Source organism: Populus trichocarpa, chromosome 5 (genome assembly GCF_000002775.5).
Source record: "Populus trichocarpa isolate Nisqually-1 chromosome 5, P.trichocarpa_v4.1, whole genome shotgun sequence".
NCBI lineage: Eukaryota > Viridiplantae > Streptophyta > Magnoliopsida > Malpighiales > Salicaceae > Populus > Populus trichocarpa.
In genome coordinates, this window is record NC_037289.2 from 5,812,677 (window position 1) to 5,826,069 (window position 13,393).

At 33.8% G+C, this 13,393-nt stretch overlaps 1 protein-coding gene across 1 annotated transcript; it reads right to left on the reverse strand.

Annotated features, from left to right (window-relative positions):
- Positions 1–9,283: 9,283 nt before the first annotated feature.
- Positions 9,284–11,357, reverse strand: LOC7486336 (cytochrome P450 78A7). The gene is made up of 2 exons (XM_002307093.3): positions 10,222–11,357; positions 9,284–10,125 (listed from the first exon to the last, which is right to left on the reverse strand). The coding sequence occupies exons 1-2, from the start codon at positions 11,209–11,211 to the stop codon at positions 9,514–9,516; spliced, it is 1,602 nt and encodes a 533-aa protein (XP_002307129.1). The 5' UTR covers positions 11,212–11,357; the 3' UTR covers positions 9,284–9,513.
- Positions 11,358–13,393: the final 2,036 nt, after the last annotated feature.

Here is a 13,393-nt window from a genome sequence, read left to right on the forward strand (position 1 = left end):
AGGTAGAACCCATACCCAAACGGAACCTGGCTTATAGGTCGGCTCACCATCACATACCACCGAAGGAAAGCACCCAAGGAACGTTGTCATTCCGGTGTCGTTTCGCTTTCAGGAGTCAGGACCGAGGAGTGTCGAATACGGGAAATCATTCGCACCCAACTCGTGTGAAATTTACGAAGCACGGTTCATCATCATATTACTGCTTCCTCGCTCTTCCATGGAAAACACAAACCGCGACCCGCTGCAATGTCCTGCCACACGTTTGACCAATCAAGAAATGCAAGCATGCACAGGAAAACCCAACCTTTGGGCACACACTTCATCTCGCCATCAATTAGTGGTCATCCTCGAGTGCTTAGAACTGTCTCCAGTCAAAAGTGGCAGAGTATGATTGCACTAGCTGACATTGCAATGGGTATCTTGCTGTAGAAAGTGTAGACAAGCCCCCATCAAGAACCACGCGTAAAATCTACAAACCAATAACTACTTACTGCTTAAATGGCAATGCGACACAGCTACTACCACTCCCAATCTGTGACAAATCCGAAGGATATGACGTGCAAAATTTTTGCTTGATTTCAGAACGAAAACATGTACGAAAGAGAGATACAGCAGTTATCATGACTAGATAGATATAAATGGGTTCAGTAAATAATTGCCATTTTCACGTGGTTTTGCTCCTTCTTGATCCCTGAGCTTGCTGTCTCTGAGCCCTCATATAAACGTACGTCCTCTACTACTAGCTCCTGTGTTTTGCATGCCGTCTAGGCTTTTCACCCAGGTTTTCTCTTAGCACAGATACGCCTGCATCAACTACGATATTTTCATGGAAAGAGTACTGATGAGATCGTACGGCCACTGTTGACGAATCTTTGATTCTTTTATGTACTGACGATTATGTGTACGTAGGGTAAAGATCTTTTTACTTGGAGAGCGAGCCAGCCAACAAAGTAGTTCGATTTCAAACCACTCATTAATGTTGTGCTGACCTCTGCTAGCAAGCTGGAGCCTATTTGGTTTCGCCTGGTTCGATTTCAACTACACCAGCTGCGTTCTAATGCTGCTGACTGAAGTATATCTGTATGAAAATATTCGAGGAAATGACAATTTTTTATATCCGAATATATATAGTATGTGAATCATGTGACTTTATTATCAGTTTAAATAAGAAATATATATGAATAAACATAGTAAATATATACAAGTGTCATTTCCCCAAGCAGCGGCAGTAGGAGAACATTACCTTTACGGGGTAGGACTGCGAGTTGAGCGCTAGGTGGTGCCCTACCGACCTTCGTACCCTCTAGGATTTGCTTCTTGACTTCTTCTTTACCGAATTGATCATACCATGCATTGATAATATTCAGAAAGATATTTTTTTTAGACTTTAGATTCACCGCATAGATTTAGGATGACGACGAGTCTCTAATCGAAAAATATCATAATAAGAAAATATAAACAAAATTATATTATTAGTATAATGATAATGATTAATTTTTAAAGTTTTTTTATTTAAAAATATATTGAAATAATATATATTTTTAAAAAAATTTTATTTTTTGATATCAGCAAAATTAAAATTAAAAAATTAATTAAAAAAACGTGAAAAAATATTTTAATTTGGGCTTCTGATTGACAGCGCACCTATATCCTACCACCATTCCTCTCTAGTATAGTTATTGTCCTAGCTGTTTAAACTGTGCTTTACTGTGAACTGATAAAATAAATTTTCTGCAGAAATGATATATATCTTTTTTCAATAAATCTTTTGACTAAAAGAATCTAATTATAAATCATAAAATCTGAAGTATATATTTAATTTAATAAATAAAAAAATATTTATATTAATAAAAAATATTAATGTATTTATTTAACTCTACTTGTGGTTAGTCATAAAAAAATAAATATACATATCTTTTAACATAATGAAAAATATAATTATGAATTGAAAAATTATAGAAAAACAAGATAATATTAGAAATATGTTTATTATATCAGGAAAAGTAACAATGCTATTTACACAAAACAGAATGGATCTTAAAATATATCAAGTAATGAAATTCTAAAATAAAAAAATAATTTTTTTTATAAAAATAAGAGATAGTTATGTAGGATATTTAAACCATGATATTTAACCCTAATGTTTTCCTTTAATAGCCATAAGTTTTTTTTTTTTATCATAAAGGTCATTGTTTATTACCGATAATAAATATTTTGTATTGATATAAAACATAAAAATATCATTGATTAATTAAAATAATTTATTCAAAACATTAAATACATACTTGTTAAAAAATAATTGCTATTTAAACAATCTAAAAAAACAGAAGATACCAATATTAATATTAATTTAAAAAATATATTTTAAAAAATACATATTAAAAAATATATCAATTAAAAAAATAATCAAATACCACTTTAACTGCCAAGTCGGGTCCACAATCTGACCTAATTTGTAAAGCAGCGGATGATATGCAATCTGCCTCCGTTAATAAAGAAAATAAGGATCCAAGCTCGTGTACAGAGTGTCGTACATCCTGTTAATAAATAAAAAAATAAAAATAACTTGTCCAGTAATAAAAGATTGAGATCAAAAGATTTATTTTTTTTATAGTTTCAGGTTCGAGCCCTGTAGTTGCTCATATGATGGTCACTGGAGGATTACATGGTCGTTAACTTCAGAGCCCGTGATATTAGTCGAGATGCACGCAAGCTGGCCCGGACACCCACATTAAACTATATATATATATATATATATATATATATATATATATATATATATATATAAATCAATGCACACGGCCGACAAGGATAAAATGATAAATATTTTAAGTATTGAAAATAAAAAATAATATTTCTAAAAAAAAAACTTAAAAAAATTGAAAGAATCACAATAAAATAAAAATAAGAACAAAGAATATAATAATAAATAGACTAAATATAAAACGATAAATACACCAAATCTAACGCAAAAAAATTTCAAAGAAATAAAAGAAGTTATAAATGTTTTACCATTATAGTAAAAGAATTAAAAAAACTATAATTTTACTACCTCTACAGTACCTATTATTGAAAAAATAATGTCAACGTAAAAAAGATTGAAAAGAATTATAAAATTGCTTTTTTTACAGTGTTTTATCTTTCTTTTTTTTAGTATATTTTATAATAATATAAAGTTAATGTTAGTTTAGTCCTAGCTATCAACGCAACGAAGCTGCAGGTGTCCCTGATTTATTTATTTTTAGTAATTCGAACTCAAGAGATGAGAAATCAAAAATAAAAAAAAATACACAAGTTTTAAAAGACAAAGCAATCGTGGTGTCCAGAAGCAACAGTAGCAGTATATAAACATAAATGATGCTGCTTTGGCAAGTCTAAACATTAAATAGCTTGGAAAAAAAAGGGAGATGTCAAGAGGAGTTCATCGGAAAGATGGTGCCGAAATGGTGGTTGATGAAGTAATAAGTTTAGATTCGCAACTCGCAAGCATCGTAAAAAAAAGGCCACTCATCTGCTAGAAACCTGTAAAAAGCAACTAGCTAGGCATGAAAGGAAAAACTAGTCCTGCAGCGCAGAGACGACGACAATAAAGTTGATTAGGGCAGGCAAGAAACATGAGGGAACTCCACTGGAAAGGCTGATAAATGTAAGATAAAAGCATGTTGACTATGGACACAAAAGGGGGAAAACAAATCATGGTGCAAAGAATTGGGGGGAGAGGGGTAAAAGAAATAAAAATAAATAAAATAAAATAACAGATGATGATATGGCAGGATGAGTTCAGAATGATCCCATATAAAATAATGTATTCCCTTGGAAACTAATTTGTAGTAGTATTTAGTAGTATTTGGGGTATTTGATTGGAAATTATAAATTTGTTTGATTGTTTTTTTATTATATTTTATTGGGTTGTTATTTGATTGTATGTTTAGGATTCAAACTTCACTTATACAGGAAATGACCTAACTCTTAAGATTTTTTGATGGCATCAAACTGTGGTGTAATAAAAAATCTTAGATAGTCTTTTTATTGTTTGCTGTAGTTGTTTTTCAAAGAATTTTTAAACCCGAAATACATTAAAATAATATTTTTTATTTTTTAAAAATTATTTTTGAGATCAGCATATTAAAACGATTCAAAACACATAAAAAAATTTAATTTTTAATTAAAAAAATTAAATTTTCAAGAAACACGGTGCATCTTCCAAAGGTTTCTGGCTTCTATTTTTCAATCTTATAACATATTTCCTTTCAGTTATAATAAGTGGGAATAGGTCTCCCGTGGGCACCCACCACTCCCGATTGTTAAGAAACCAATTGATAAAAGCTTAACTACTCAATTTTTAAATTTACTTTTATTGAATCTTTTTAGACTAGAGTTTACATAATTATAAACTTTATAACCTATAAAATTAATCAAAATAAATGTAATTTAATCTGGATACTCAAATTAATAATAAAAATAAAAATAAAACATCTGGGGTTGTCTTAATAATCCATTACCCTTCATTTTTGGGACATCACAACTCTCTTTCATTCTACGATTTGGGCTATCCTAACAGTCTACAGACAAAATGTGATTTGTTCATCATGACAACTTATATTAACATCGTATTTTCTTTACTATTAACCATAGGGGTGAGCAAAAAAACCGATAAACTGATTAAACCGATAAAACTGGAAAAAAAATAACCGAAAAAACCGAACCGAAAAAAAAAACCGAATTAACTGATTAAAAAATCACAAAAAAATTCCGGTTCGGTTCGGTTTCGGTTTCCAAAGTCTGAAACCGATTGAACCGAACCGGTTCAACCAGACCAGCACTTAAAAAAAAAACAACTATAAATAGGATGCTTTTTCTAACCCTAAGCCAACTTTGCTCTCTGCATTCCCTAAACAAAAAAGTAGCCGCCCCTCCCCCCTTCTCTATGCATCTCTCCCTTCCCCTTCCCCTTCTCTCTGCATATCTCCCCTCCTTTTCTCTTTGCATCTTTCCTTTTTGATTGGAGAAGGAGACTGAGTTGGTGCAACAGAGTTGGATCAGTCGCCATTGAGAGCGAGTTTAGGGTTTTTTCTTTACAGGTGTGTGGTGGCGGCTCCAAAACGAAGTGGAGGGAAGATTAGAGAGTAAAAAAAGAGGATTTTTTTAACTAGCGTGTAAGGGTTTGGCCCTTCCTCTTTGATTTGTTTCCTCTTGTTCAAATAATAATGTTTTGATGGTTTTACATTTTTATTACAGATATCTTTTGATCTTTTCTTTGTTTGTTTTTCTCCAGTCAAATTACTTCTGTTCTTTTCTTTTGTTTTGTGTATCTTTTTGCTAAGTTTAATTCTTGGGCAAAGATCTAACAAAAAGAAAATCGGGATTAAATTTCTGGATATCATGCATGCCCAACCAGTTAAAAAAAGAGTCATACTTGTTGAGAAAGCCAAGATTTCTCAGAAAATAAGCACACAAAGCACAGATCTGTGAAATTAAAAATAAAACAAAAATAAGATCCTTGAAAAAATATGAACAATGAAAAAATCCAGAAATAATTTTCGGTTTAAATTGGTTTGGAAGGGGAAAAAACCGAACCGAACCGAACATGGTCGGTTCGAACCGGTTTTCGGTTAGGTTCGGTTCAAAAACTTGAAAAAAAATAATTTCGGTTTGATTGTTTTTTTTGCCCAAAACCGGACCGAACCGAAAATGCTCAGCCCTAACCATATCATCATCTTTAAGCCACTATTCTCTCACCATTAACGCCACATATAAAATATATAAACATGGTGATTGAGTAATAAAAGCTTAGAATCAAGAGATTTGTTTTTTTTGTGGTCTCGGGTTCAAGCCCTATGATTGCTTATATGATGACTACTGGAGGTTTAGTTGGTCGTTAACTTTAGAGCCCGTGGGATTAGTCGAGGTACGCGTAAGCTGACCCGGACACCCATATTAAACTAATATATATATATATATAAACATAATTTTTATCCCATACGTAAATCCTTAGGACAACAATCATTCACCCAAGATACGTATTGTCCTACAGCCACCCTTTATATTCTAGTTTGGTCATCAATACAGCCACTCGTTACTTTACCATAGAACACATCCGGTCCACCAATTTATTTTTCATAATAGTCCAATAGTTTCCGTTGGATACCCAATATCCATTTACATTTATTTCCTCATCTCCAACTTGTAAATCGTCGTCCTTACAACCTATCATATGAGCTTTCCATAGTCAATGACTCTCACACACTTCTCCAACTGCTGCAAATATGCAATCGTCAACACATGCACTGAAAAACAAACAATATATTATCTCTTCTATGAACAATTCTATCAGATTCTTTAGCTCAACGATTTATTCAACTTGATCATCATCTTTAAGATCAAATCATTCTCGGCCATCCCGTATAGATGCTTACAATCTCTGGCCATTCCACACAAGGATGCTAATAAATATGATCATCCCTCAAAAGGGAGGCTAATAAATTCAACCATTTTTCATGGGAGCCAATAAACTCGACCATCCCTCGCAGGAATGCCAATAAATTCAGTCATCCCTCACTAGGATGCCAATAAACTCAACCATCTACACAAGGATGTCAATATTATTCCATGACACTCGTCATTTTTTTTCTTGTATTTTACTGCCATCATTAAATATCTAATAATAAATTTAAAAAATTTACAGTTGCAAAGTACACCAAACTTTAAAAGTATTACAGGGTATTAAGCACTTACCTTGAGCCTGTACACGTGTTGTTGCTACTACTATTGCCATATCTTTGCAGCCTCCTCTGTATACCTAGGAATACAATCATTATAAAAAATATAGCCATAATCAACATTTCATTTTAATTCTCATTCATCCATTATTTCAATATATAATAAATAAAATCCTTGAAATTTCATACACATGTACATTTTCTCTTTTTTTTTCATTTTTATATTTTCAAATGTAAGACCATCAATTAACAACAATTCCAAAAATTAAAAATTTGCAAATTTTAGTTGGATTAGTCTAAACCAATACACAATACTGTTTTATATTTTAATTATAACTGGAATTGTAAAATTCAGTTTTAAGCGTAGTTTATTTTTTTGAAAAGTTAAAGATATTAAACTCTAGCATTTATAAAAAAAATCATATAATTTCAATATTACAACATGTTTTTCATTCATTGCAACATCATTCAAAGTTATATTCTTATACATTTTTAAACATAATTCAAGTGTTATTATTAATGCAACATGACAACACTTTCTAAAATAACACAAATACCACATTAATCCAAAGCAATCATTCCATTCCTTCTTATACTTAGTTTTGGCAAATTCCTATATAAAAAAAAAAACATAAATTCCTGCCATAATTTTCATGAAATTAGTTCGAAGGCCAATATTTAAACATATCAACAACACAATTTAAACACAAATAACACAACAATACTATAAATCTATCCCCATTTCCTTAAACATAGGCCAAACTTCCTATCAAGGACAACATGGATTTTTTTCTTCAATTTCTCAAGCAAGGGACCTCATGCTCATTCATTAAATACACCATAAAACATAACCAAGCACAATTTTTATATCAATTTAAACCAAGTAAATCCATCCTTCCTATATTCCCCAGGCCAAAACTCTTGCACCAAAGGGGACATGGTTTCTTTTCAATTTCTTACAATTATTCACTTACCTCTTCTTTTTCTTCCAAGTTCTGATATAATTATTAAAACTAAAACACACAAAGTATCGGAACCTTCCTTCTCTTATTCATTGATATCCCATATACTTGAAATTCTAAAGACATAACGCTTCAGCTTAAAGAAATATATTCCAACATGGATTCCAAATATTAATTCAATGAGGGTTCTTTTATGCTAAAATATTATGTGTGGGGCACTTATTAGTTTAACAATAACATAAAAAATTTAAATGTTGGGTAAACACTGATGATAAACACCCCCCCTCGAGTCTTTCCTTGCATAGGTGGTTTAACCACCTCTTTTCAAGCTTTTCGAGCACTAGAAAAGCTTGTTTTCTAGTCCCGGACAAACGCGGTTGCATGATTCCATGTTTATCTATTGATTTTTAAAATGTTTTTTTATAAATATATCTAATTAGAATATTTTTTATTTTTTTTGAATTTATTTTTAACACAAGTTTATTAATCTAAAATTATATAAAAAAATATTTTCAAAAATAAACTATAATTTTCAAAAACATTTTTCAAATATATAGATTAATATTATAAAAAAAATTAAATTAAAATGAAAAAAATTCATTACTTTTTTAACACAAAAATAAACTCAAATCTGTGGCCAGACAACTCTATTGGGTCCCCTAGGTTAAGGACATTCAAATTGAAACATGTTTCACACGACGCCCCTCACAGAGAAATATTCTCTGTATTTAACAAATTCAGTAGATCGACGGTTCCAGATTTTTTGAAACCTTGTTGAGTTTTCACTGTAATATCCAAGGCGTGACATTCTTGGAAGACAATCGAATCGGAGGAGAATTGGCCATTCAATCTTGTAAACTAATAGAGACGAAATTGGTAAGCGAGGTACGAAAGGAGAGAAATAACCAATCGTCTTTCTGTAATTAACAAATTCAGTAGAGATCGACGATTCCAGGTTGAATTTCGCTCTAGTATATCCTTATCATGAAAGTTTAGAGGACACGAACTATCTTCCTAAATACGCCAAAACTACATGGTCTACAGAAGCTATCTCGAAGAATTGCAATGGACAATCTACAATTTATGTCATCAGATGGCTTTGTTACGGTTAATTTGCATAAAACCCTAGGATCAACCCATGTCGTTCAAACAGTGATTACACCTGCCAAACATGAAAGTTTGCTAAGGCGCGAGATAATTTTTTGCGAGCAGCATGAACAGAAACAATTTGCTTTCATTCCCATATAATTTAATTCATCATACATACCAAGAAGATCTCTACGAAAACAATATATATATATATATATATATTTAACTTTGCATTCCATCCAACTTGATCATCTTTATATTTTTTTTTTAACTCTACCCTTGATGATCTATCCATGGAGTAACTCAGGCAACTTGTTTACACTACCTGACATGTATACGAAGGTAAGCGTAGGCGTGAGACACAACATCCCCAACGCGTGTTAGGGCAAGTCAAAAAGTTTCTTCAGGGCAACCCTATTAAGTTGGCCTCATTAAAGATGTTCCCCGGTAATTATGTATCGATCTAAGCATCGGACGTTCGGAGCCCTTGTCATTCAAACAGTTGGGGAGTGATTATACAAGAAACACCAAATTAAGCGGGTAGTAAATACCATAATGATACACGAACAAGAAAGACTCCTAGTTCTACAGACATCACAAAATTGGAGCCCTTCCAATGGCGCTATCAAATACCAAACCAGCCATATTGCGGAGGATATATGGTAGATGAAAAGGAAAATTAGTATAGGAAAAGCAACAAGACCACAGACCCTATAACCAATAAAAACCCTACAGACCTTGGCTTATTTCCTTCCCACAGCCACGGCGTGGAGGGGGTACTTCATCTCACAAGACAGCTTCAGGACTTCACTTAGGTCAACTGGGTGATCCACATCTCGATTCCACTTGAAACAGTGCACTAACTTGGCCACCCAAAGTGTCACAGTCACTAACCCTAACTTCTTGCCAGGGCACACCCTCCGGCCAGCCCCAAAGGGTGCAAGCCTCAGATCATTACCCCTCACATCCACGTCAGCTTCTATGAATCTCTCTGGCTTGAACTCCAGCGGGTCTTCCCACACGTTAGGGTCATGAGTGATGGCCCACATGTTGACCATGGCAGTAGTGTTGGCAGGGATGACCATTCCATTGTTGAGCTGGACGTCTGACGTGGACAGCCTGGCCCAGGACAATAGCGGACCCGGTGGGTGGACCCTCAGAGTCTCCTTCACCACTGCCTGCAAATAAGGCAATTTTTCTACGTCAGCATCTGTCAAGGCAGCCAAGCTTCCGTCTTTCACGGCCATGTCTAGCTCACTATGAAGCTTTTCTTGAATCTCTGGGTGCAAGACCAACTCTGCCATAACCCACTCAGTTAACAGAGCAGTTGTATCTGTCCCTCTAAAAATCATTTCCTGCAAGACCAAATTCAACGAGTCGTTTAGTTTCCATAAGATTGAGAAAATGGGATGGTATATAGTTGTAAATGAATAAAAAAAAAAGACTCGTACCCATAAGACCGCGACCATGTCATCGTCTTGGAGCTTCTCTTCACCATCTAAAGACAGTAAAACATCAACAAAATCACAACTGTCACCAACATTTCTGGACTTACTGATTCTGTGCTCTTCAATGATGCCCTTGACGAGTTTCCTAACTCTAGGAACGAGTTTCAAGCAACGTTCATTTATACGAAATGGGTCATAAAAGTAGCTGAGCCATGGCAGATAGTCACACCAATTGAATGCACCCAACAGCTCAAACCCTTCTCGAACCATGCCTCTTAGCTCCTCAAGGTCTTGGCTATCGTGCACCATGTCGTACCTCTTTCCAAAAACACTTCCCATGATGTTGTTCAAGGAGGCAAACTGTAAGTGTTTTCTTAGAGAAACAAAACCGTTAAGTTCTTGTTCGTTGGTCATGTCACGCAACATAGTTGAGCATTCTAGCTGTCGGAGGGATTCATGGGCTGAAATACGCCGCGGAGAAAACAAGTGACCGGAAGCTATTCTCCTTAGAAGCCGCCAGTAAGTGCCACTCGGCGCAAAGCCTATGGCCCGGCTAAACATGAGGCTCTTAGCCGACAGTTTAATTGGCCGGTCAGCAAAGTGGATGGAGGTCAAGATTTCTCGGGCAGTATGAGGGTCAGACGCCACAACAACAGGGGTGGAGCCGAGGCTAAAAGCCATGAGCTGAGTGTTGTCTCGGCTACAAGCCATGGAAGCCAGGGTGCGGTGAGCAAGGCCCCGGCACAAGGTGAGAAGGCTACCAAAGACGGGTAAGCCTCGAGGTCCAGGAATGAGGCGGTGACCTCTTCGGTTTCTGCCATTTTTCCATGCAACACCACCAACAGCGAAAGCCCATGTAAGAATACCTAGGGTCACAAAGGCCATCACAAGAGAGAACAAAACATATCCATCTATCAGAATTTCGGAACCTAGAAATGCTGGAAGGGTGTACACCCACCAACTCGTGTCTTTAGTCGCCAAATCGATTTCCATTTTGTAAACAAGAGATCTAGAATCTAAGAACGGAAGAAAATGGGTTTCCAACCGAAATCAAGTGGGAGATTCTTAGGTACCTACGGGGAAGCAATGGGGAAGTCTCAGGGAAGGATGCGGGAGGCAGGAGTGTGGAGAAGGTATAAATAGAGGAAGAGGTGGTTGGGTTATAGAGATGAAGAATTTGATGGGACTAAGTGCTTTGTTTTTTTTTATTTTTAATAAAATAATATTTTATTTAATATTCATTTTTGCATTTTAAATTAATTTTTTTAAAATTATATATTTTTAATATTTTTAGATAATTAATATATTAATTTTAAAATAATTTTTAAAAAATAAAAATATATTATTTTAAAATATTTCTAAATAAAAATTACTTTAAAAACAATCAAACTCGTATCTTTTATTTCTTTATCATTTTTTTTTCTTTTCACATGTATGTGTATATATTTAATATTTAGTAATAAAAAGGAAATAAGAGGACGGGGCTGGATTCACGTGGAGTGAAAGAGAGAGAGGGGATAGTGGCTTGCAGCAAGCAATGGCAAGAGCATGGGGTGGGGAGAGGGTGAGTTATTGTTTGAGAGAGAGGGGCATTTAATGGACCATAGTTTCTTTTTTTCTTTTTCTTTTTTTTTAAACAGATGGACCATAGATTTATTTATAAACGATGAGCGAAATGGGAAAGAAAAGTGGAGGTAAATACTTGCTGTTGAAGGAAGGCATTGAGAACTGTGATGGCTTGAATTTATTGTGCGCAAGGAGAAGGTGAGAAGGACTGCAGAGTAGATTGGTGCTCATATTATTGATCTAAGACTGCAAAAACAAAAAAAAGAGCATTTTCTTGTTATTTGTATATAGCCAATTGACTAATGACTCCTTGTTATTAGCCGCCATAGAAGCGTTGAACCTGTTGCCTGCCATCTTCTTTGTGCATGCACCTCCCTCAAGGATGTTCCCGACTGGTGGTGGTTGTCTCCCATTAGAAAAATGGCTATGGTTATTTTGGACTCATTTGGAGGATGAAAAGGTAGGTGTGGCGGTGGGGGATACGATAGTGTATGTCAGTGACCAAAAAAAAAAAAAAAACTAAAACGCAAAGGAAATTCACTGTCTATCTAGCACTATAATGAAATGATGCATTTATGCTTGAAATAAAAATAATAAACCTTGATTTTGGAGAGGTATTTTGGTTTTTACATACGGTCTTTTGGTCAATTAATAATTGTACGGGGTATTGATATTTTTTATAGTTTTTAAATAATTAAATTACTTAATCATCTCTAATTTCAAATGAAATTAAAACAATTGTCTAAGGGTTTTTTTTCTTTTCCTTTTTCTTTGTACAGCAAAAACAATCTTTACCCTTGTATTTCGAGGAGAGATGAATTGTTGACCAAATACACGGAGTAATTTCATCTTTTTATCTCAAAATATTCTCTTTTTTTTCAATAAAGATGGCAATGCGTGATAATCACGAGTCAACGCGTAAGAAACGTCACACTCTTTAAATGACATATGTGGTGTCTCCAGTGACCGAACAAGCCCTCTCATTGTCTCATTGGATGCGTCGTCGTATTCACTTCCACTAGGTGTGGGGCTTGTGATCATAGGTGTGACAGTTTATTATCGGTTGACCTTTTTTATTATTATTCCTTTCTCTCTCTTCCCAAAAAATTACAAGTTTGTCCTATTTTTTATTCTTTTGATTTATGATTTTTTCTTTTTGATCTTTTTATATAAATTTTATTTGTTTTTAATTTAGTCCTTCATTTTCAATTTTGGCATATTTTATTTTTTTCCATTTATTCCTTATTGTTTTGATTTCTGAGTTTTTTTCTTGGCTCTTTTATGAAAGTTTTTTAATTTTCAATTTAGTTATCAATTTTAATTTGTAATGTATAATATTTTTTAATTTGGCTCTTCTTCTTTTAATTTCTTTTTTTTTATTTTTCCCTTTGTCAAGATTTTGGTGGTTTTCAATTTCATCCTTCAATCTAAATTTGTTGTTTTTTCTAATTTGGTCCTCATACTTTTAATTTTTTTTTTCATTTTGTAAAAAACATTGTGCTAAATTTGACCATTCGATCAAATAATTGTTCTTGCCTTCTATTTTTTTTTCATCCTCATTCTATTAGTTGTTATATTTTATTTTAAATCTTTTTATTTAATTGATGTT